The 26,095-nt window shown below is 42.8% G+C and overlaps 1 protein-coding gene across 1 annotated transcript in view; it reads left to right on the top strand.

Annotated features, from left to right (window-relative positions):
* The window catches only part of Grid1 (glutamate ionotropic receptor delta type subunit 1), a 731,950-nt gene that overhangs the window by 699,550 nt on the left and 6,305 nt on the right, over window positions 1–26,095 (top strand). Inside the window, exons 14-15 of the mRNA XM_032919192.1 lie at window positions 14,457–14,623; window positions 21,289–21,529. Coding sequence (XP_032775083.1) covers window positions 14,457–14,623; window positions 21,289–21,529 — 408 coding nt within the window. The remainder of the gene's footprint in view (window positions 1–14,456; window positions 14,624–21,288; window positions 21,530–26,095) is intronic.

Consider the following 26,095-nt stretch of genomic DNA (forward strand, 5'->3'; position numbering starts at 1 on the left):
GCTGTTGACTTCTTGGTTTCATTTTGATGGTTCTGCTGAATCTAGAAAATCATCCTTTTCTTTTAGGTTTTTCTCTCAATGGAGTACAGGTTTTTAAGATATTCCTTTACTCTTTCATGATTTTTTTTGGTGTGGTACTACTATTAACTATTAATGGGCTGACCTGTGCTTTTAAATTCAGTAGTGCTTTTTTTTATGAAATTGGATACACCAGAAGTTGGGACATATGTTTAGGGTAGTACTGTCTTTTTCATTAACTGTTTCCTTCATTAGAATGAAGCATGTCCCTGTTCATATCTGATTCCTTTAATATGGGCCTTCTCATTCTTTTAGTTGTGCCAAAGATCTCTAAGTTTAGTTTATTTTCTCAAAGACCTAGCTCTTACATTTGTTGACTCTTTGTATTTTCTATGTTGCTATTTCATTGATTTTTGTTCTGATTTTCATTATTTCTTGCCATTGAGTGTGTTTGGATTGGGTTTGTTCTTGTTTTTCTAAATTTTTAAATTGGATCAATTGGTCATTTATTTGTGCTTTTTCTGATTTTTAAATTTAGGCTCTTTAATGTATCTCATAGGTTTCATTGTGTTGTGTTTTCATTTTGACTTAGGAAAATTATTTCTTGTTTTATTTTTGATGCAGTCACCATTCAGGATTGAGTTGTTACATCTCCATTGGTTTATGTAGAGACTTGTTTGCTGTCAATTGTGAGTTTTATTGCATTGTGGCCAGACAGAATAGAAAGTAGTTATTTTAGTCTCTTTGAATTTGTAAAGATTTGCTTTGTGTCCTAGCATGTGGTCCATTCTAGAAAAGTCCCCATTTGCTTTTGAGTAGAATATATACTTTTTGATGTGTGGGTGAAAACAGTCTAGCGCTATCTGTTAGGTCTAGTTGATATGTGATGTCAATTAATCCTCTCTTATTTTTGGCCAGGTGGATCTGTCTGTTAGAGAGAGTAGGAGGCTAAAGTCACCTACTACTACTGGGCTGATTTATGATTTAAATGCAGTATTAGTTTTCTGGGGTTTTTTATTATTATTTTATTTTTGTATGAAATTGGGGACACTAGAGTTTGAAACATGTATGTATAAGATAGAAAGTAAATGTTGTGTTTTATAAAAATAAAGGTGGGGGGAGAAGAAATATGGGTGATGGATGTGTAGTTAGGTATGGAGGAAGGGAGTGCCTCTGTGAGCCCATGCTGAGGCATTTCTCCCCTCAAAGGGACCAGCCATATGACCTTAGAGTATAGAACAGTTTATTCAGGGCATGGGGAGGGGAGTTGAAGGAGTAGAGACAGAGAAAGGCAGAGAGAGAGAGAGAGAGAGAGAGAGAGAGAGAGAGAGAGAGAGAGAGAGAGAAGAAGGGAGGGGAGGAGGAGGAGGAGGAGGAGGAGGGAGGAGGAGGAGGAGGAGGAGGAGGAGGAGGAGGAGGAGGAGGAGAGGAGACCAGCCATGAGCATGTGGAAAGAGGGGGAGGGGAATGGAGAAAGGGAGAGCAGGAATAAGAGGACAGAGCCAGAGCAAGAAGCAAGAGAGAGAGAGAAGGGGACAAGCAGCTCCTTTTATAGTGAGTCAGACATACCTGGCTGTTGCCAGGTAACTGTGGGGCAGAGCCTAGACAAAAATGCCAACAGTGGGGTCTTCTTGCTTAACTGTTCCCCTTATTAGAATGAAATGTCTCTCTCTATCTTCTTTGATTATCTTTAGTCTGAAGTCTATTTTTTACCTGAGGGATAAAATACTTTTATCAGATAGTAGCATAGTGACACCTGCTTGCTTCTTGGGTCCATGTGGTTGTCATATTGAGTTGTTAATTCTTTCATTCACACCCACCCTTTCACTCTAAGACAGTGCCTGTCTTTAAAAACGGAGTGTATTTCTTGTAGACCACAGCTAGGTGGGTACTGCTTCTTGGTCATTAGTCAGACCACTTGTGTCTTTTTATTGGAGACTTGATGACATTGATATTTAAAGTTATTATAAAAACATGTGTACTAATTGCATCATTGTGATGTTGATTTTTGCTACATTATTGTGTTCTCAGTGGTACTTTGTGTTTTGATGCTTATGGTTTTATATTTCTTCAGAAGAAATATTATTCTCTGTATTTTCTTCAGGTTTGGTTTGTGGCCATAAATGTGTTTTTAGGTTTTTTTAGATTGTTAAAATTCTTTTCCTTCCTCAGTTATGTTTTTGTTAGTATATCAGACCAGGGTAAGTAGAATGTCTACTTAGGCCTTGTAGCGCATGGTTCCAGACTTTTGGCTTTCAGTTTTCTATTGAGAAATCAGCTGTTATTCTGATGGGTTTTCTTCAAATGGGATATGTCTTTTTTTCTTTTCCCTGCAGCTTTCAACACAATCTCTTTGTTCTGTATATTTAATATTTATACTATGATAAGTCATGGAAGATATCTTTTCTTGCCTTCTCTATTTGATGTTCTGTGTGCTTCTTGTGTCTATATGGGTGTTTTGTTGTTTCTTTTTTTTCCCTTAGTTTGGCAAAGTTTTCTTTTGTGATCTTTTTGAAGATCTGGTCTATGCCAGTGACTTGGGATTCTTCTTCCTCATCTGTGTCTATACTTCAAAGGGTTTTGTATATTTTTTATTTTTCTTGTTTTTTTTTTCCGGTTTCCTTGCTTATTTTTGTCTACATCCTCCACTTTATCACTGAGTCTTAATATTCTATCTTCTACTTAATTAATTCTAGCTATAATGCTTTCTTTTGAGTTTTCTATTTAGACTATTGGCTTTTCAATTCCATCTTCATTTAAGCTTGAGTCTTCTGCAATGTTTCTGTATCTTTATTGAATTCTGTTCTCAAAGCCTGGATTACCCTCCTCATTTCCATCAACATTAAGTTGTGTTTTCTTGGACATCACCCATGTGTTCGTTCTCCTTTAAGTTCTTTCTCCTTAATTTCATTGGACATTTGTTTGTTTGTTTGTTTGCTTGCTATGTGTTCTTTAAATTCCTTGAATCATTTGATGAAGTTTATGTTTTTTTTTTAATTCTGTATCTAGTTCACTGAAGTAGCTCTCATTGTCAAACATGTCTACAGGCCTAGTAGGTTTTGGAGAAAAGGTACTGGTTTGATATTTTATGTTGATCATGTTCTTGCCCCACCCCCAATGAGATATGCTCATGTGGACTTTCTTTAGTTAGTTCTATGTCTCATATGGACAAACCTGTTTGTGGAAGAAGAGAGAGTGTAGGGGAGAGCTGGTTTTAGAGATTGGGAATACCTTGGGAGGAATGAAGTCAGGTAGACATAGGGAACTGGGGTGATGTACAGAATATGCCTCCTGGGCCAGTTCTGGGATTTGGTGTAGATCTAACTGGATGGAAAGTTTGATGGGGTATGGGAATGTCCTGTGGTTCAAGTATAGACAGAGTTGGTCCTTGGGGAAGTATAGAGATTTGTTGCAATGCAGGCAGTTGTAGCTGCAGTAGACAAGGATGTTGGAAGTTAGACCTAAGCTACATATGATGGGTGAGAGAAGGGACATGGAGGGTGGCTCAGGCAGAATCACTAGACTAGACCCTGGACAGAGATATGCCTGACCTGAAGAGCGGGGAGATTAGATGTAGTATGGGGAGGGCCTGCATGTTGGTAACAGGTAATGTTGGTCTTGGAGGATGCCTAGAGGTTGATTGGGGCATATGCATGATAGCCAGACAAACCAGGACATGTTATATGGGACCTGGCTTACTTTGTGTGGACTGGGAAGGGTATATGTATGAGGAGGGTCAGGGAGACTCAATGGCTATACCCCTGGAGAAAAAGGTGGGAAATGTGGCTAGGTGGATAAACTGATGCAATATATCTTGACCATAATCATTCCTGACTCTCTTCTATAACTCCTCTCAGGACCTCATACCATTATATCCTTCTCCCTGATTCTGCATGTGTTATTTATTTATTTACTGGTTTGAAACACCAGTTGTATTGCCTGTGTATACACTGGCATGGGGACTCACCAGTGGCCACAGTCCTCATGCAAAGTGACTCCTTTTCTCCAAGCAGTCATCAATTGCTAGTAGTTTCTCAGCCAGACATGGGGATTTGGGAGGCCCTCCTCAGAACCTTGCTGGAAATTTTGACTATATTGACCTTGTGTAGGTCTGAGACACGTAGTAACAGCTACTATGAGTTCATTTGTGCAGGAGCCGTGCCATCGTTAAAGGAGAGCCTTTCATCACACTCTTTCCCATTCTCCGACTCTTTCTATTCCTCCCTCTCCTCCTCAGAGACCCTTCCTGAGCTTTTGGTGGAGGGATGGATATACAAGTCCCATCTAGGGCGGAGTACTCCCAGTCATTTCCTCTCAGCACCTTGAACAGTAGTAAGTCCTTATTAACCCCCACCCACTGAAATAAGCTTCAGCGAGCAAGGTCGGAATCAGTAGAGATCTATGAATATAAAAACACACATTTAGAAGGCAATTTGGCAACACAATCATGTAGAGAAACAACATCAATGATATCTCTTAGTGCTCCTGATTTTCTAGCCTTGGCCTTTGCCCATATTTATGAATTCCTTTTTGAGGAGCAGAGACTTGCTATTTATATACTGGTGGATGTATCTTGCCTGGTGGGTCAAAATTGTGGCAAGCAGGGTTCAGCACCTCATAAGACCATTGATATCTTTTCTTGCCCAGCAGCCTGCATAACACTTTTAACACTTTGAAAATTAGCCAGTAGGGTTAGTTCAAAATGTATATCTCTGTGTCCTGTAGCCAAAATGTGTGCTGCCTTCAGCCACAGATAGAGTCTTAGTGTCTAGTCAGTGTGGGAAACAAAAAACAATGGCGGTAGCTTGTACTATTGCTAATGCCTCTGGAACCTCTCTAACCAACAGCTGAGAAGAAGGGAGCCCATGCCTGGCACAGATTTTCATGTAATTACCCATTTTTACTGGGAGCAGTGGTGTTCACTAATTTGGAGTAGTTCTGCTCATACTCCTTTAAAATTTATATTATTTTTATATTCTAGTTTGCATCTAGGCGAACCCATCTAACCTTATTTTTAGATGACTCATATTTTCCCATGGAATAGCTCACGTTAGATTGTTATTTATCGTGGTCTTTGGACATTTTAAAATGTTGACAAATCATTGGAAAGCAATGTATCCTCCTGTCCTCCTGAGAAACATGTTTATTGTCCAACCCACAGTTTTGACGACAGTAGACAGTTGTAGATGTTAGAGCAGGAGCCATTGATTCTTCTGAGTGAGGAGTCTTCTTTTTGCCTTTGTACAAAACCTGTATCTTGGAAGTGTGGTAAGCCTTTCCTCAGTTTCTTGGTTCTCAAGAGAAGCACAAGTGAACACAGCCTAGGATCAAATTCAGAAACAGGGATCCCTAATAACACTTTGCTCAGACTCTCACAGTAGATGCAAAAAAGCCATCAGAACACAGCCCATTCACTGAAGGGATTTCAAGTGGTTCTCTGAGGCTTCTAGGGTTACATTTTTGAGAAGGATGAGAGAAAGGCTATTCTTGGTACACATCTAGGGAGAAATTTGATCTCCGACAATAGTGGATTCTCTGACTTTCAGGAACAGTTTTTTCTAAGCCTCAAATTTCTTGACGGAAAATGGACAGTCTGTATCATAGGATTTTATAATAACTTTGCAATAAGAGAATGAATGGGAAAGAAGTAGGCAGAGAATCTTCCTGGAATAAGATGGCTGGTGAGATTTTTCTATACCATTTCTGGTCTGTGATCTTTCTCTACTTATCACCCCAAGTACTGTGATACTCTCAGTGCTGGTGCTGCTGGCCTCCAGAAGACACTTAGGGAACCATTGCCTGTAACCTGGACTTGCAAGATGCTGAAGCTGAAGAAGACTTTAAAGCCTAGCTAGGCTCTTCCTTTTCATAAATGGATAATGAGTCAGTAATTGGGTTGAGACTGCAACCCAGTCTAACAGTCTTTCTAATTTACCAGGCGGATGATGGAGGACAATTTCAAGTGTTATTTATCCCAGGGCAATTGTGTTTTAATCAAGACCCAAACTTAATGCTATGATGTTGGTGATGATTATGGTCACCAGGGTCACGTGTTAACATTTGTTCCAGATCCTTTAATGCATCAGGCACTTTCCGTGTTGATTTTACTTGTGACGGCTATGGGAGAGGACAGTGCCATCCTTGCCCTCCTCTTGAGACCACTAGCTCAAAGATCTCAGATGACTGGCTGGGAGTTCCAAGCACAATGTTGCTTGGTGTGTCTAAATCTTGCTACCAATACCTATGCTGTGCTTTTTAGGAGAAACTGAAGACTCTAGAACAAAAATTAATGTCTCCAAACGAGACTACATAGTAGAAAAGGCATCCTGTGCTTTACTGAGATGCACAGTCAGTCACCTCCTCCTCTCTACCATTCATGCTCCTTAGTGTCATTGGTGCTTCTCAGAACATATAGGTATGAACACTGGAAGGACAGTCACTGGCAGAAATACTACCCCCTGACTGGCAGGAGCTTCTTTCTCCTGACCATAGCCCTGGGACCTGTCCACTATTCCATCCCCTGGACTAGGGAATAGACAAGCTCAGTCTGACCATCAAGACCAAATTTCCAGGAAGCCTGCTTCTTGTATTCATAGCCATATGGACATGCCGTGCATTGCTGTCCCTTTGGTTGTGACACCTCTTTGTCTAGCTCCATCCTGTTTACTCTGGTATGAAGACAGGGCATGCCGACTTGGCACTCTCTGGATATACACGTAAACTTGTATACACTCCCATAATTCCCCATACACTAAAATGTATGCACACACAGTTCTCCCATGCTGAATGTACACATTATCACACATGTGCATACATGTTCTACACACACACACACACACACACACAAAGAGGAGAGAGAACGTGTGTTGCTGACTTGGCGAAGCAGATAGATGACTGGCAGGTCTCTTAGGAAGCAGTCGGCATTTGAGAATGTGGGTTCACTTCAGAGCTGGATGCAATGTGGTGAGGAGGGGGTGGTTTACTCTGGCACTGTGTACTTTCCACTGCATTGGACTCAAGATGTAAGATTTTGAATTTCTAAAAATTACCCTCTTGGATGCGTGCAATCACAAAAGAAAGGCTTGCTGTACTGCACAAACATAGACAACAGAAAAAAAAATCTTGAGTGTTCTCCTATAATGGCACTACCTGGAGATGCCATTGTTAGTATTTGGTACTGGATTTGACTCTTCACAAATATGGTCTTTTGCCATAATCGCTGAAAAGAGATATCATCCATTGTAACAAGCTGTTTTTCACTGAATATTCTAATATTAGGCGTAACTCATTTAGCAAAGCCCTAAGCATATCATATATATTGAAGTATTTAATTTTCATCAGAGCTCTGTCCATTTTATATCCAGCGGAACCAAGGCCCAGAGGTGTTAATGAACTTATCAGCACTCACACAGCTGGCAAGCCACGCACCTGGGATCCAGTCCGTGTACTTAGGCTCAGAAGCTCAGCCTAATGCCTGGCCTGGGGCTGCCTCCTTTTTTTTTCCTTTTTACCCTGGACAATTCTCTCAACATTCAATGCTTTTAAAAAGTACTACATTGGGTTTGGGGATTTAGCTCAGTGGTAGAGCACTTGCCTAGCGAGCGCAAGGCCCTGGGTTGGGTCCCCAGCTCCGGAAAAAAAAAAAAAAAAAAAAGAAAAAAAAAAAGTACTACATTACCAGAAAGATATTTCATCATTTAATGATACCACCTGATTCTCAAGTAATGTGCATTTAGTTTCCAGTTTCTTGAAGGTTTAACAGCATTGTTCTGATTTTTTTTTGTACAAACATCTTTTCAGCAAATAAGTAATTGTGTAGAATACATCTCAAAGGGGTGAACTGCTGCATATGCAGATTTGAAAAGCATGCAATTCTCTTCACCAAATTGCCATTCCAGAAATATCACACCAGCCCACACTCCTACCAGCAAGCTGTAAAATTGTCCTTTTCTCTGCAGATGGTCTCTGGGTTTTCCTGGTGCCTCTTGTGACTTGGCACGGTGTGTAATGCAGGTATAGCAGCAGCCAGGGTTGAGACTGTGCCTGGGAGTGCAGCTCCATTGTATGACTATGGCCATAAGAGCTAAGTCTTTAGATATGCAAAGGCCAGGCTCTGTGAGAGAAAGGATGCAGAAAAGGGCAGGGAGCGAGTTCCATGGATAGATAGCTAATGCAAATGAAGATACAGCAAGTGTCCAAAGAATCCCTAGGGATGGTACCCACCTGTGTCCTTCTTTCTCCTAGAATGGCAAAAGTTCCACGAAGCATCGATGTCTAAAAAGCTAGAGAAAAAACATGCATAGACACTCATATGTGAACTGCAGTCAGCTCCCTCAGGAGATTGTTCAAGAGCATATAGACTTATGGAATCTCTTCTACAGTCCTCCTTTCATGGGTTCATGCAGGGGAGAGAAAGCAAAGGTGTCTTTGTAGGAATTTGGAACCCGCTTGGCCTGTCCTCATGTTTCATTTGTTTGGGATAAGACATTTTTAGAGTCCCGGTCACTTCATGTATAAAAGGGGACTGAGACTCTGCTCTTGAGGATAATTCTATGGCAAAAGATATTGGACTTGTAGGTACTGGCATCTAGCGACTTGCTCCTGGCACTACAGATGCCCAGCTTCCCTCAGTTTCATCCCATTGCAAGATGCTGGCAGCATCGTTGTTCTTACTTGTTTGGAATAGCAAGTGGTTGCCCTCTCCCTTCTCTAAGCAGTTAGGATGGACTAGAAGACCATAATGAGAAGGCTGATGGCTCTGAAAGTTTGCTTCCTGGGTGAGCTGCAGGAAGGATAGAAGCAAGGATCAATGGACAGCAATTCAATCTCTATTACCAGTGGACAGGGGCAAGCAAGCCGGTCACCATGCTGCAACCCACCTGTGTTTGTGTCTGTATGCTTGGCCTTCCTCAACAATGTCACTGATCATGTTATGAGAAATGTTAGGAAGAGCATGGTAAGGGCTTTAGCCAGTCAACCCTTTGTCTGTGTTCCCATTGGCAGGCTCAGACTTTCAGGCAGTTTGGGAAGGGAGTGGACCTCAGGGAAGGAGCAGGATTCTATCTTCCACCTCCTATTGCTTGGCATTCTGATAGCTTGAGTCCCACAGGCCCTTGACTTTATTGACCTTAATGGTTGCCAAAGATACTCTGCCTCCTTTCCCTACCAACCTCATCTATGTGTTTCTCAGGTGTGAGCCAACGATTGTTATTTTGTGCTAATTAATTAAGCAAGTTTGCACATAGGGAAGGAGAAGGAAAACATAGTAGGCAAAATATTTAGAAGCAGGCTAAGATGGGATGAAAATATCCTTGCGACTTTCAGGGTTGTGTGCATAGTTTTTCTCCAGTCTTTGAACTGAAGTGTGTATTGCACTGATGTCATATTCATGACGTCATTTACTAATTATTTCCCTGACATTGAATAGTTAAAATATTCACATTTATTTTATTTTCAACTATGAGTATTTCTCATGTTTCATAGATATACTTGGGTTACTTTTTAGGTTAAATTCCAATTTGCCAGGATAAGAGATATAAGAACTCTAAATGTCTATTATATGATGCTACATTACTTTCCAAAGTCATTTTCTCATTCTAGGGACTATGAAAGACAATCCGATTTTTCAATAGTTTCACTAAAATTGGTCATTTTTAATTAACAATCATACTGTAGGCAGTCACATTATATTTCAAGGCAATCTTAACTTTGCCATTTCTCCTTTTAAAAAACAATCTACAAATCCCCTCTACGGCACTGAGAGGAAGTTTGGACTTATATCCCAGGACTCCAGACCTAATCCTAAATGGCCTTCCAGTATCTCAAGAAACTGGGGAGCTGGCTACATATGCCACTAAAGCTTCACCTAGAGGCAAAGGCTAGAAGAACATCATAGTGTATTGAGGGCCCTGTCTGCTGCCCAGCTTTTCATTGATACATGGAAATCAATGATTAGAAATTGAGAATACATTTAGTATTATAAATAGACAGCCAGATAAAGGTAATTCAGCCCAGTAAAAGAGTGGAAAAGTTTTTGGGTTGGTTTTGTGTTAAAAGCACAGCAAGAGCTGTAGTATCGCTTTGATCTCTTAGGCATTACGAAGTCATGTCAACACTCAGCTTCTAAGCAGCTCACAGCCCGTCATGCCTGTTTTCAGATGCTGCCTCCTGCCGCTCATCACAGCCTCTTGATAGGATAGGGAAAGACCACACTGAGGGACACGGGCAGAGGAAGAAAAAGCAGAAAGTGGTGAAAATAGTGAATTCAAAGATCCATGGGAACATTTAGAGTAGGGACTGTGGGACAGGATAGGGCGGTGGCTGGGCTCATCTTCTATGTGAATATGGTAGAGTTGAGAACAGGCTAAATTCCTACATCCATACATTCTTCTCAGAGTCTGAAACATCCCTTATTGAAAGAAATTACCGCTAATAAGGAATTGGTGTTGTATCCTAGCACGAGAGATTTATGAAATGGAGTCTCAGGCACGTAGGATGGAGATGGAGGGAAAGTGATAGACATACTGTCCCAAAGAAACCAGAGACTTGACAGGACCCTGAGGCTGGACTAGATAGCTGAATCAGGGAGCAGAGTGGAAAGAAAGCCTGGCTTGGTGTGTTAGTCACTTTTTACACTGCCGTGATCATAGCATCTGACACAAGCAGCTTGAGGGAGGGACATTATCTAGCCTTCAGTTTGGGGAGGGGCACAATTCGTTCTATGTGGTGGGGTGAAATGACAGAATCTTTAAACTCATTGATGGAGTCATGTCCTGCTTACCATTCACATCACAGAGAGCCAGAAAGCAAAGAGCAAGCCAAGAGCCGGGGCCTGTGCGTAACCTTCAAAGGCTTTCTGTGGTAACTTAGGGCCCCATAAAGCCTTACCTTGGAGAGGTTCCAAAGTATCCCAAAATGGTGCCACCAGCTAGGAAATAAATGTTCAAAGCATGCACCTAGCAAGGACATCTTACATTCAAATAAAACTTTCATAGGAAAGGTGGTTGCCACAGGAAGGACAGGAACTAGAGAGGAGTCCTGGTTCTTTGGAGGTTCGGGAACTTGAAATACTTGGTGTCCCCAATATGGTCAAACCCTGCTTGTATAGAAATAACACCAAATAAGAAGGTAGATTTATAATTGTTAGAATGTATGTAGAAAATTGGTTCTCCTAGGCAGTGGTGGCACATACCTTTAATCCCTCACTCAGGAGGCAGAGGCAGAGGCAGGCGGATCTCTGAGTTAGAGGCTAGCCTGGTCTACAAAGTGAGTTTCAGGACTACACATAAAAACCCGCTCAAATGACAAACAAACAAAAGTGCTTCCGACATTACAAGAAAGTGTATCCTAGCCTTTTTAAACGAAGGGTGGAGATTATTATACAAAGGATCAAGTAGGAGGTGACATGAAGGTGACAGAACTATGACTGTTATGAATGCCTTGACACTGATACATGTAGATGTGTGTGTGTGTGTGTGTGTGTGTGTGTGTGTGTGTGTGTGTGTGTGTGTTACTAGAACTCACTGACAGGTATCATTCTCAATTGCTCTCAACTTTATTTTTTAAGAGAAAATCTTTCACTGAGACCTGGAATTCACCAACTGGGTTAAGGGGGCACTAGGAACTGCCTGTCTTTATTTTCCTAAGCACTAGGATTGTAGGTGCTTACAGTTGTATCCTGACTTTTTACACGAGTGCTCAGGAACTGAACTCAGTTCCCGAAGTGAACTAACTGAACTAAAATGTTGTACAACAAACATTTTACTGACTGATCCCTCTCTCTAAACATTTGAACTAGACACATTGAAGATAGCTGTGTCTCATATAGCCTTGGTGATGCACCAAGAAAGATTGTGGAGATAACGTCAAGGTCCAAAATATCCTCCTTAAGGGGAAATTTTGGTACTGTAATTTACTCGAGGAGGGGCTAAGAGACATGGGCTAGAGAATTCTGGGGTACTGATGATGGCAAAAAGGTTTTAATGTTTTGTTTTTTGTTTTTGTTTGTTTTGCACTAAGAATATGTTCTATAGAATGATACAGATTCTGCCCTGTCCCTTTGCAATTGGGTCCTGTCACAGCAAGTGTCTAGCCATGTTTCCTCAAGCGAACAAGAAAAACAGTGGTTAGTTTGGTCATTGTTTACAAATGGAGATGATGCGTATTTGGGATCACCCATCTGCTCAAGAAGGCAACTTCTTACTTCTAGAGAAAATCCTTAGTGTGTAGCTTGGAGTGGAAGCAGGGGCATTGCCTGCATGGTTTTCAGATATTGTGTTCTGCACAGCCTAGTCCAATAGGGCTGTAGATGCAGGCTTCCCCCCTGCGGCTGTGCTTGCCTATCTGTGAGTCTACACACGGCATGCTCATGGACTTGTGGCTTGAGGGATTCCAGCCACCCCTCTGAAAGACCACAGGGACTGTTCTGAAGTCAGTTTCCAGTTGCTCTGAGCCAGTTTATTTCATTTTTTTCCTTTGGGAAACATCACTTGAGAAGTAGAAAGGAAGCTGATCTTAATTCTTCCTTCAACATGACATGCCCTTTTGAAATCGTACAAATAACCGTGTCTGATTGTCATGTTGAATTGCAAGCGTGGATGTGAAATGCTCCCTAGTCCGACTGAAGCCAAATATTAGGTCATAAGTCAACATTTTGCAGAGAAACTTGGTACTAGAGGTTGAAAATTTATATCTTTTCATGGGAAAACTTGTTTGCCAGCAGGGGAAAATTACAAAGACTGTTATCTTCCTGTGTGGAGGGAGAGAGATGTGTGTAATTTTGCAACCTGGGTTAAAGTCCTTTAAGACTTCTGAGATTGGACTGACCAAGGAATGAGGCCTTGGTACTAATATTTGAATGGTGCCGCAGGTGACAGGCAGTGTGTGGCACCGGTGTGTGTCATTTCTTACAAGGCTGTGTGAAAGGCTGCAAGAAGCCAGTTTCCAGTGCAGAAGGTCATATTCTGCCCACAACTATTTCTAACGGAAAGAATCTGCCACGGAAATAAGACAGCTTGGGTCATAGGCACTTCGGGTCTTGAGAATAGAAACATCCTGCTAGGTGTGGTGTTGGATGCCTAGGCTCTCCAGGAGGTATAAGTAGGGCGATCATGCCTTAAGACCAGCCTGGCCTATATGATAAGATCCTTTCTCAAAACCTAATCTCCCCCACCCAAAGGAAAAAAGAAGAATCCTAAGAAATAGGAAATAGAAAAAGTCTGATTTTTAGCATCCATTTACTTCCTGAAGAAGCTTAGAGGAAATGAAAAGCCAACAAAGGTAGGAACTGGAACAATGCCCTGGACAGTACCAAGAGGCCTACAGCTTGCCAACTTGGCTTAATTTTGTCTATGATGCTTCAGCCCTATTACCAAATCTACAGCCATGCTTTACAGCATCCCGTGTGAGCTATGGTGGGAGGGACAACAGGGCAAGAAGAATCTGTGTTCAACGGAGAAAGGAATTCCGATGCATTAAAGTGTTGTGCAATGTTTTAAGAAAGCCAAGTGACAATGCCTCTTTGGAAGAAGAAAAGCCTTTCACAATCCTTTCGAGTGCCCAAATTTTAGTCCAATTTAGATTCACTGCTCAAGATAGAACTGAATGTCTGCTGTGGAAGGGTTTGAGGGGGATCAGCTAGGGATGCAGTTAGATTCCCAGTGGAAGAATCTGCCACCATCCCTCTGTATGGAAGTACTGGGGCTGGAAACCTGCTCTTGCTAGAGCAAGAGGATCTGATTTAAAGCCAGCCTCGACATCACAGCAAAGTTCTGGTTCAATCCCCTCTGCCCGAAACGGAGAAATTAAAAGATGCATGTGTGCGTGTACATTGTGCATGAGTGCATATACTTATGCTCATGTAAATGCAGTGAAAGACAAGTGGCAGAAGCCTTGCATGTTTGTAACCATCAGATCCTACTCCATAATGGGATCTTCCTGTGCCTAGCAAACTCCAGACACGTGCTTTTACTTGGTACTCCATCTTGGCGACCTAGAGACACTGTTTATGGTAAGCACGACTTAGCAGTCAGGAGGTTATTTATAAAATACATCACAGTCCCCCCAGCATTTATATTTTTCCCCACCCACATGGTATTATGTGCCCCCTAAAGCTCTGGTCTGTAATCTTAATCCCCAAATGTTCCTCTCTGCTCTCCCCAGGGGTGAGTGTACTAAATTGAGAAGCAGGTCAATGTCACTGTGACCTACCTCTAGCTCATTCTCTCCACCTGCTCTATGAACTGTAGATGGATCTACTAAGGTGAATGGTTTCAATTGGTGGTATATTTACACATCAAAAATGCTAAGATAATTCATTGTACAGTATGAGGGGCACCACTTAGAGGAGTCCTTGCAACCCAACTATTGAGATGTCGTACTGCTTGAAACTCTGTAGCTACATAGCCATGCTGGGCTTCATGGTGATTTGGGTCTTTCAGGCAAAGAAGGGGAACTACGCCTTTCTGTGGGATGTGGCCGTGGTTGAGTATGCAGCCCTGACAGATGACGACTGCTCAGTGACTGTCATCGGCAACAGCATCAGCAGCAAGGGCTACGGGATTGCCCTGCAACATGGCAGCCCCTACAGGGACCTCTTCTCCCAGAGGTAGGCACAACAAGACAATTCCAGCAGCCTTGGCAGCTATCATCAATGCATTTACTCCTCCCATCTTCCTAAGTACTAGTTATGGACCAATATGTCTTTCTCTATACCTTTTCCCGGGCCCTGCATAGGTACTAGGATGGAAAGAAGTTCATGGTCTCTTTGTAGGAAGACAGTACTGTGGGTGGAACTATGATATATGTAGATGATTTCAGTGCAGGGTCAAGCACTGTACCAGGAGTTGGATTGACAGAAGAGGGCATCTGAAAGAACCCAGAAGGACTTTTTGATAGCTGAGACACATAGGAGCTGGTCAGATAAATGAATAAGTAGGATCTTGGGAAGCCGAATAATCTCTTTCTTTTAAAGTATATTTTCAAAGTGTGAGTCATCCATGTGGAGATGCAAAGTAAGAGAGTCAGAGAAGCAGACTGTCTCCATCTGCATCTCAGTGACCTGACGGGGCCTGTGGACTTTGGATTGCATTTCCTGGTTGAATGAGATAAATGCTGCTGTCCTCTGGGGCAAGAGATAGACCTGGCCCTTTGTTGTTAGGAGAAGCCAAGCTCTCATTTCCTTTCTTCCCCATTCTCCCCACATCAAAAGTAGGCTTCCGGGTTTCTGTGCCATCTTCTGAGAGTTAATTAGTTCTGATTTCTTCTCATTAATATTAGGAAAACACAGGAGCATTGCGGAGAAAGAGGAGGGATGGTTAAGTAGACAGGAAGTTTCAAACTGTGTTGAACTAAATGGAAGTCTTTATCAGAAACCAATATAGCAGGTGTACTTTGTCCTTGTGTTTCATTTCCCATGTGATCGTTGGTATGAGTTTGTCCCTTGAGTCTGCTTAGGTCTAGACTATTGGCCATGAAAGTTCCAAACTGCTGTTCTTCCTTAGAATAACAGTATCTCCTTATTCCATGCTGGTTCGTTGTTAAATCAGTTTATATGGTCTGAATAATCTGGATTTAAGCATGGAGGGTAGAACTGAAGGATATTGATAAACTCAACGCCCATTTCCTTGCAGCAGGTTTACTAGCCAAGGCTTTTTTGCCTCCTAAGAGGTCTAGCCTCAGACCTTCAGATTGGACATATCTGTGATGTGGCATCCTGCTGAGGAAGGAATTAGAATTGAGGAGATTGAGGAAGTTCTAAGGGAAGGCTCTGCATTGGTTCATCAAAACCCAACAAGAGAGGGCAGGAACATTGTCATAAAGGAGTCCATTCAGAGCCAAGCTAAGGGATAACCACCAGTTGCCTGATTAACACATGAGTTGCAGCATTTGTGTGTTATCCACTTCAAGAATGTCCAGATGGATCCAGGAGAATTGTTGGAGACCACCTGCTTTCTAACCTGTAATCCAGGGAGAAAGGGAGAAAGCTCGGTACCTTATGCTTTTTCTGCATCCAGTTCTCCTGAGTTCCAGTCCAGCACTGGACCGTGTTACTATTGGACCTGCAAACCCTACCACCTGTCCTTTTCTAGATTTCTAGATTGGATCCTCTTCCTCAGGATCAGTTAAGCATCAGATTTACCAAAGAAGTCTGAGAAATAGGGTTTGCACCCAATGTAGTCAGTATTGTGCTTACAAAATTTGGTGAGGGTATAGGAGCAGTTAAGGTAAGTGTGGCTTTAGGTTTTCTCCAGAACTTCAAGCACACATTCCATTCCTTGCTTTGTCCTCTGAAGTGGAGAACAGTGATAAGAGAGAAAGAGGTATCTTTCAGTTCTTCAAATTAAATGTGTGAAAAATGATGGCTTCTCTTTGGGATTCAGAATACAATGGCATTTCTGAAGTTTATGCATGCTGATTTTTAATAGACAGGGCTTTCAGGGTGATTGCAGAGACCATCAACCTGCAAAAACTTTGTAGAGCAGATGGTAAGGGAATCCATAGGGTGAATGGAACAGTAATACCCAAACAGCCGATGAGTCTCAAGACAGTGCTCATGGATGTATGGGAACCATTAGTGGGAAGTTAGAGGCCCCTGAGCTAGCCTCTAACTTCTTCTGTAAGTCTGTGGAAATAAGTGTCAATATACTAGGAACAGAAGAAAGCAGATGTTGACTAGGAAGCTTGAGTCTCTATAGCGTTGTCAGATAGACTCAGGGCAATAATGCAGTTAGGAATATCGAATTGGGTCAAAGGAAAAGTGAAAATCCTCGAGATGGAGAAGACAGAGGTGAGTCAGGAGAAGTGGTGTTGCTCCCCTCTGTTACCAATAGCTGTGTTGTACGCTGAAGGACTTAGATATTCTTAACGTGTGGCTAAAGACCACAGCCAGTGTGTGGTCTCCCTCCCATAGCAGTCATCACCATAAAAAATGCGAACTTCCCAGGTTCTATGTATTTCTTGCAAGAAATAATTTTTCCATCTTAGTTATATCAGAAGATTATGTATTCAGAGGACTGTGCTAACCTTCTGCAATATTGTCATGTGTTTCCATGGCATAGCCTCCCCAAGAACTGGTCACATCCCTCCTTCTAACAGGCAGGCATCTGCCTCTTAGGGGAATGCGTCAGTCTTTATTTCTAACTTTCTGTTATTATTAGTTCTAGAAGAGGTTCTGTTGCATACTGCAAGCCCATTGTGAGCTGTCTTTATCTTGACTGTGGCTCAGAAAAATGAAGTGGGCTGCTTCAGAGGGCAACACACTGTGCCATTTGAATAAGGGTCTGCATTGTATAAGTAGTAGATTCCAGGCTTATCTGGAATATCTGTGGTTTCCTATCCCTTCATTTTAGGAGTCAAGCTATTTGCTTGCTTTGACAGAGGCTAGGATGTAGATGTAAGCGTATATGGTGTGTGTTATGTGTTGTAACAGTTTTGCAGACCACAGGATGCAGAGTGGGCAGTCAATAAACATTTAGCAACTTAATAGCCATTTATTTGAGCACCTACTGTGTAGCAGGCTCCACAACCATTGAATAAAGGAAAGCACCTGCAATTATATCTGTCTAGAAAATAGAAAAACTGGCCTCAGGAAATGGCTCTTATCACTCTGGTTCCTCATAAGTAGGAGTATAAATTGTTATAGTGCACATTAGGTTAGACTTATTCTTGAAGGCATTTTGTACCCATGACTTGTTGCTTCTATATTAATACTATCATATTTTGTTGGGTTTTTTTTATTCTGTTTTCCTGTAAATTGCCATATATTCTTCCTGAAATAAGACATGCTATAAAAGATACATACAATTAAGAGGAGAAAGGGTCAGAAAATTTAAGCAGCCCACCTGATGTTGCCCAGAAATGTTATGTGTATTTCTTGCTATTCCACTTTAAGCTCCAGGCAGACCAACCTACCAGCCCCACCCAGGTTCACTCAGATCCACTGATGAAAGACACACACACACACACACACACACACACACACACACACACACACACACACACACACACACACACACACACAGTAGCTTATTTTATATTGCTTTAGCTTAATGGTTGAACTCTTCTAAGCTTCCCCGGCTACTGCACCCTTCTTTTCACTCCTAGCTTAGCACCCTAAATCTATGCTCAGCTTAGTTATATTTCTAACCTCCTGCCTGCTTCCTTAGACTCAGTAGGGAAATTGGCCAATAGGCACTACACTCTACTGACATGGCTGGTGCTTTTCTCCCTCTGCATCCTGGCTAATCCTTTTCCTTTCCTGCATCTGCTAGCCTGCCTGCAGGAAAACTGGATGTCCTGCCTATTCTGCCCAGTTCATTGGCCACTAGCAACTTTCTTGATTGATCAAGAACCATTTGGGAACTGGACCTTCAGTGTTCACATGCAGATTCCCAATCAAGGCATCAGAACCATTCCCTAGACAGAAAGTGTGAAGAGATCAGGCCCAACAGTCTGTCCCAGGTCTTAGTATCTCCCAGGCCAGAACTTGACCTTTGGATAATAGCAAGTTGTTACAGAAAGAGCATGGCCTCCCAGATCACTAATGGCCCAGAGCTGAAGAAGACCATTGATCCTTTCTAATTACAGCTTTGGGCAAATCAGGTAGATTCTGTGCTGAGGCCTTCAGGAAATAAAACAGATATATTAAGTGTTGCCCTGCATGCAGTTAGGCAGATGAAGCAGTATGAATGATTTGCCCCTACAGTGTTCTCTCAGTAAGAGGTAGCTCTTGCAAAGAGTGACCTAAGAAGAAGTTGATGATTGTGGCCATCTGACCACGCAACTACTAACTAGCTTTTATGGATGCTGTTACTGTACTCACTGGATTATAACCTAATGGACTAAAAATGGGTACCTTTACTCTCAGATATTGATGATGAGGGGGTTAGGGTTAAGAGGTTCAGAGTCTGGATTAGAACTAATCTCCATCAGTAAAGAATTGTATTTATAAATACAAAGCTCTGGAGTTCAACCACTAGCCTCCTCCTGAGCCCTGGCAGCCTGTACATCTGCATATCAGCCTCTGTAACTTACACTAAGCTCACCCTTCTTTTCTTAGCCACCAGAGACTTAACAAAGGCCACATGCAGTTTTCCTGGCCTGAGTAATGCCATGCATGAGTTAGAAGGACTCTGTAGCTGCTCAGTTCATCATGCCACACACAATTACAGAGAGGTGTGATTTTCAGGGACATTCCAAAAACAGCAACAAAATACACAAATGTACCTGTAAATCCTGTCGTGTTCTGGGCATGGTCACATTCTAAGCCTTTTGGGATTATCATTGCCCTGAATTATTTGCTGGATATTTTTATAGTTTCACGAGGGCCCTTTAATCTTCAGTTTGTTTTCATTATTCAACAATACATTCACACATTCGTTGACAGAATAAATATCTGCTAACAAGTAGCTTTTGTTTTGATATCTACTAAGCTTGCACATGGAAAAACATGGAAAGTTGCTACTCTATTCAGTAAAATGGGAACCATGGATCTGTGAGGCTAAGTGGAACTTGGCCCTCATCTAATAACACACAGATGAGGTCAAATCCTACTCTGTTCTTAGCCAGGTCCTTCCCTGATAGTAAGGGGCTACTACAGGATGGATCCATGATACAGACACATCCAGGGGTACTCTCAGGCTGGTGCCCTTTTTGTTCTTAAGATGTAGACCCATGTATGGTATGCTGGTCCAGACTCAGACCTGTAGATTTAGATCCAGGGCAGAGACTACACAACTATCCAATTGAACTTTTGCTGCTCACTAACTGCGCATACCCAGAGCTCAAGGAAGTCACTGAATTATGAGCTAAATACATCTCCATGGACTAGACTCAAGGACTACTCTTCAAATAGAAAGGCTTCCCTACTTTGAATCTGGAAACTACCAGTTATATCTGGCTGGTTCATTGTGTAGAGCCCAAGAAGTCACAAAACACCACATGATACTAGCTGCCACCATGAGGAATTGTCCTACCATTATGCACTCAGACTCCCTTACTCACCTTGGGTAGAGATCGCACCTCAGACTGCCCATTTCACTGTCTTCATCCTATGCCTCACTCTTCCTCACTCTCCTCTCTACTTCTCTGTCGTAGTTGCTTAATTACAATGATCCCTTTGTACCAGACAGAATATTGACACATATTCCTATATCAGTTGATATCAACCTCAAAGTGACCATGGGAAGGTATTTCACCTCTCCGTGCCTTGATCTCCTTCTCTGTAAAATAACACAATGGAAATCAATTCCAGAGGTTGGCATTAAGGATTCAGAAAGATCTTGTAAGAGTATAGCTACACGCTGCATCAGAGACAACTAGACGACCGCAAGCCACTTCATGGTTCATCTTCCTTTAGTTTCACTTTGCCTTTGTCTCCTCATAAACTCCTCTTTAAGCATCCAGCTTAGAACCCCTGACATATGTGGCTTCCTGGCACTTCTATTTCATTTCCTCCTGTTTGCCACAACTAATGTCGTTACACTGTAGGCCTCATTGTTTTAGGGCTGGTGTTTGTATCTTTAGACAATAAGCTTAGCAGCATTGAGCATCATTCAATGCAGACTCTTCTTAAACCAAATGGAATAAGAAAGGATAACAGGAATCCTACTAGGACAGATAAGATAGAAAAGTAGAATTTCTATTTTCCAAATTCCAAATGTTTTAAGATTTTGGATTTTATGGGGCTTAAGTATAAATATGAAATTCATTTATGTTTCATATGTATTATATACATATAGCCTTATGTAATCTTATATAATGTTTTAAATAAGTTTCTGCATAAACAAAGTTTATTTTATTGATATATAAGAGAATGGATGTGGAATTTTCCATTTGTGGTACTATATAGATACTCAAAAAGTTTCAGATTTTGAAGTATTTTGGATTCCAGACCCTGGAGTTCAAGATGTGTGACTTTCAGATGTTAACCTTTGACTGACAGCAGTTTTATGACTGTGAAGATGCTAGGTGTGCATTCTGGGGTTTGCCTTACTCTTTTCTGTGTGTCCCAAGTTTATCCTGAGAACTCTCTCTACAATCCACGTGAGGAGCCTAATAAGCTTCATCACTGAGCCACTGGTTGAGGAGGGAGAGGAAAAACATATCATTATATGTTCCCAGAAAAGCAGTCTGTGTGCAGGCAGTGTGTAGAGCACACTGTGGACTCTGAGACTTGCTATGATGATAGTAAGCACGGCAGGCCAGTGATGGGGCCAGATAGCTAAGCTGAGGAAGTCAATGGCTATGGCTCACCTGTGTTGTGTCTTGCAGGATCCTGGAGCTGCAAGACACAGGGGACCTGGATGTGCTCAAGCAGAAGTGGTGGCCACACACAGGCCGCTGCGACCTCACCAGCCATTCCAGTGCACAGACTGATGGTAAATCCCTTAAGCTGCACAGCTTCGCTGGGGTCTTCTGCATTTTGGCCATTGGCCTCCTTCTCGCCTGCCTCGTGGCTGCTCTAGAATTATGGTGGAACAGCAACCGGTGCCACCAGGAGACCCCCAAAGAGGTTGGTATCTTCATAGCCTTGCCATGTCCAGTGGCAGGGTGTCTCTCTGGGCCATTTATTGGGTGGGTGGTTTTCTTCCAGATGGTATTTGTCTGAGTCATCTTGTCTGGACACAGCAGCCTTGATATTGGGGGAATATGTCATACTTCATTTTGTTTTTAAATAAATAGAGAAAATGTAAGGGATGTTTACATGTTTGAACAAAGTGCCAAAGGACCGGCCAAGGGCACTAAAGTCCTGTATTTATCTATAGAGCAGGTACAGCATGGGCAGCACCAGAGAGCCCTTCCCCACCCTGCCCCGCTCATGTGCTTCCACCCTGACCTGGAGAGACCACCTGTAGGGTAAGAGAGGAGCCCGCATTCCTTCTTGGTTCTCTTTGGCGTCTCACACAGAGCAGTAGGCCCAGTGACCCCAGGAAGGCTTCCCTGAGTCCCTTGTCGCACTGCCTTTCCTCTCGCCCTTGTTTTCACAAGGTGTAGCCTTGCCACCATGGGACATACTGATGCTCTGTCCAGATTCTAGCTTCTGGGTACTTCGCTCACTTTGGGACACCAACCAGTGCTGATTCTGTCCCTTGACATGTGCATCCTATTGGGTTGTTTGTTCTTCAAGGCCACTTTCTGATTTTGTTTTTGAAATGAACTCCTTTAAGGTAGTTCCCCTAAAAGAGGTGTCCAAAAGTGCCACTTTGTGCTGATCCTCCGCCCACAGAAACATACACATAGGCATCTATGAGAAAGCCTAGGCTCTTCGTCCATTTCTAGTCACTGCTTGTTGCATACACTCTGGCTTCATCTACAATCAGACTTCAGCTTAGAAATTCTGCAGAGATCCTGGAGATAAATCTTAACTAGGAAGTCATAAAAGCAACTGGCATTGTGTCTAAAGGCAGTCCTGATTCAGAATTTTGCCTGATATCCCTTGTTTCATTTTTACTGGAGGCCAAGGTGACACACAAGTTCATTGATTGGCTTCAGAGCTGGGAGGTCAAGGAGAAAAGCAAAATAAACCAGGGAGGAAATACAAGCAGGCAGGAGAGGGCAGAGCGGGATGATGTCACTTAGCCTGGTTGGAGCTGAGAACTGCTACCATTGCACAGCGGCACCAGCTCAGCCTGGCACCTGTTTCTGAGATCGGCCATGATCGGCTGACTGTTCCCTCATCCATCAATCCACAAGGGAGTCCCTGAGGAGGAAGGCAATGATGATCCCCTGCCCCTTAGACTCACCACTCACATTTCAGGCAGTAAGCTTGGTGCTTTTCCTGTGGATGGCTGGTACTGCTGAGTCAGCACCAAAGTGTCCTCCTGACATCATCTGTCTTCCCCTCAGGCCTTCCTAAATCTCCATGGAAGGAAAAGGAGGGAGGGAGGGAGAGAGGGAGGGAAGGAAGGAACGAACGAACGAACAAAAGGAGGAAGGGAAGGAGGGAAGAAAGTCTGTTTTTACCCTAATGGCTTTCCTGACAATCCTAAAGTATAGGAGGGAAAGATGGGAAGTTTAAGGAAAACTCACTGAAAAGAGCAGTTAATGACTCTATTCCAAGTTGTATTTTGTTAAGTTTGGAAATGGTTACATTTTTTAAAAAGTTTCAGAAAGGACCAGACTTCCTATTGAGCAGATAAGCAAAGCCCCCAGTGTTTTCTGCAACTGTGGAATCCTATCAGTTCTCTGGACACCAAACACAGGACACCTTGCCTACAGTCACAACCCTACATCTTTACTTATGAGAACATCTTCAGTCAGACAGGTTGGGTGGTCCCAGAGCTCCTCTGAATAGGTACAGGGAAGACAGGACAGGCAAAGGAGTCATTGATTCAGCCATTGCATTCCTGCCTGTGTGGTTTTGTTTGAGGTCACGGCTTTGTCCTCAGTCAGCCTCTTAATTTCCCCCTGTACAATTTTCCATATGTCAGGAGCAAAGGAGGATTGTTTGTTTTACAAGTACATTTCAGTGACATGGATCTGTGTCTCTTGGCTGATGTGAGCAGGGACATGGGATTGAGTTCATTGTGGTTTTTGAACTGGGAGGCCTTGTCTGCTTTCATTTTTATCCCTTTAGAGCCCCTAGTGTTGTGGTCACACAGAATTAGAGAGGGAGGGAAACAGAAAGAGAGAGAGGGGGAGGAGAGAGAGAGAGAGAGAGAGAGAGAGAGAGAGAGAGAGAGAGAGAGAGAGAGAGAAGAAGAAGGAGGAGGAGGAAGAGGAAGAAGAAGAAGAAGAAGAAGAGAGAAGAGAGAGAGAAAAGAGAGATAGGAGAGAAAGAAGAGAGAGGGGGTGAGAGAGACAGACAGAGTCAGAGAGAGCGAGATAGATACAGAGACAAAATTGGAAGGTGCAAGCAAAAGGAGAAGACAGAGGATGACTTGCTTGGGAAGAACACACTGTTTGCCTCTTTCTTGCCAGCACCTTTTCCTACTTTCTCACGTCTGCATAAATCTGCATCCTCCGATATAGGGGAGTACACTTCCAGCTTGTGCTTCCACAGTGTGGGCCTCCTTGCCTGGCTGTCAGTCCAGGAGAATGCAGAAGACCATGGGGCAGCACAGTAGCTGCTCTCCACCTTCCCCTCCTATTCAAATGGGCTACATGAGAACCTTTCCCCGGTTTCTATAGGTCCCCAACTTCCAGTTGAAGTTTATCCCACATTCCTCCTTTGCTTCCTTGCAATCTTGTCTGCATGACTGTCTTCTCCCTCCCAGGATACTTCTCACCTTTAGGGCAACTGCAGCCAGCGTAGCTCACCATCCTCCATCCTGTATATTGGGCTGTTCCTCCATAAGCAGTAAGAGCCACAGAGGGGCCCCATCCTATCCAGCACATAGTAGGGCCATGGTGTTAGGGTGAGTAGTGGTTAGTGAAGATTATTGGGGCTTGAGGATGTTAGTGTGGAAAGCTGAGAAATCGGTAGAAGTCATTGAGCTGGAGATGAGCTGGGAAAGTTGTATTTTGGACAAGGTAAACAAAGGGTTAACAGGAAGTAAGAGCCTGAAGGAGAAGCCAGTAGAAGAGTCTGAAGGCAGAGGATGGGGTCCCCTTCCTGTGTCTAAATGCTAGGGTGAGGGGTATGAGCCTGTCCTCTAGGAGCAGAGGATGAACCTGAAATGGTAATATTTTAGAATTATATCTGTAAAGCTGAGGTGAAATAATGAAGGTATTTAATTTAGATCCCCTTCACCTTGCTGCGGCCCATGTTTTATGGAGCAGCATTACAATTAGATGAGGCTATCTGGAAACTCTTGGAATGTTTCGTTTTGGGATGCCGGCTATATTTCTTTAGAGCTGAAAACCTGCCTTCGGGTGGAGCCCAAGTGTGTTTAATGGGTTGTGCTGCAATGTCTTCGGAGTTTAGACACCTTTTGGGGGGAAGAGTAGTAATGTGCAATCAACCTCTTAATATTCATGTGCATTCGAGCTCATATTTTTTCGAAGGAATCAGACAATTATGTAGTTATCCAATGCAGGTGAGTGCACCAAGCTCTCGGGGATGCAGCTAAGAGCCACCCGCTAGATTTATGGGGGATGTGGAATCGTTGCTCTGAGGATGAAATATTCATGAAATACAGATGAGAACTGCAAAAATGGGAGCTGACACGAGGAGTGAAGGATGACTCATCCATCACTGGGCTGCGAGTTGGAATTCTGGCTTCTCCCTGTCTTGCTGGCCCTGCACCATAGCTGACAGGGGCTGATGGAGGGCAGAGAGGGACAGTGTAGCAGTAACCCCTTTCTTCTGACCTAGGGAGCAGCATCTGGGTGGATGCCCTCCCTAGGGGTGAATAAAGACTAGGAGGTTTCTCTTTAATTTCATACCCTGCTTTACCTCCACTCCTTTGCTATACAAATTGCACACTCTCTTCTTAACCCTTGTCAACAACATTTAAGGAAGGCTTCCTTATTACAACTCAGAAATGACAGAAAACAAGGCTGGCATATGTGTAATCATCTGCATCCCTCTACCCACTACCTCCTATCAGTGGGCTTGTCACAGGGCAAGGACACTGGGCTTTCTCGAGATGTACAGGGTCATTAATTTCTACATAGCATCTTCTGGAACATTTTTAAAAATAAGGGATGAGACTCATTTTTTTTTCCTTGGGTCAGATTCTAGGAAAGCATTCTTTAACCCTGGCTTATTTCTTCTGTTAAAAATTGATACTAGCTGTCAGACAGTTTAGTGCATTACAGCAGTTAGTCCAGTGCCAGTAAGAAGGCATTGAACACCTGTACACGGTTGAGTATCCTAGAACCAGGTCCCTGATGAAGCCTTCTTTGCCTGTGACCATTGCCCGTCTCCTTTCTTATTGGTAACTTTTTACCTCTTCTGCTTCAAGGCCTGCAATACCTCCTTACTTCTGCATCTGAATTGCTTTGCCCACTCTCCGGAACACAGGAGCTCTTGTTAGGGGGTGATGAATATAATTGAGGTATCGAACATTTTCTATATGCCAGGAACCAGAGATGAATGTTTTACCAAGAACATTAGCTCATCTGGTCGTAGGAGCTCAAATGTACTTATTGAATGAACGAACCAGTCTGGCCTCCTATAAAGGAAATGTTATTA

The sequence above is a fragment of the Rattus rattus genome, chromosome 13, assembly GCF_011064425.1.
Source record: "Rattus rattus isolate New Zealand chromosome 13, Rrattus_CSIRO_v1, whole genome shotgun sequence".
Taxonomy (NCBI): domain Eukaryota; kingdom Metazoa; phylum Chordata; class Mammalia; order Rodentia; family Muridae; genus Rattus; species Rattus rattus.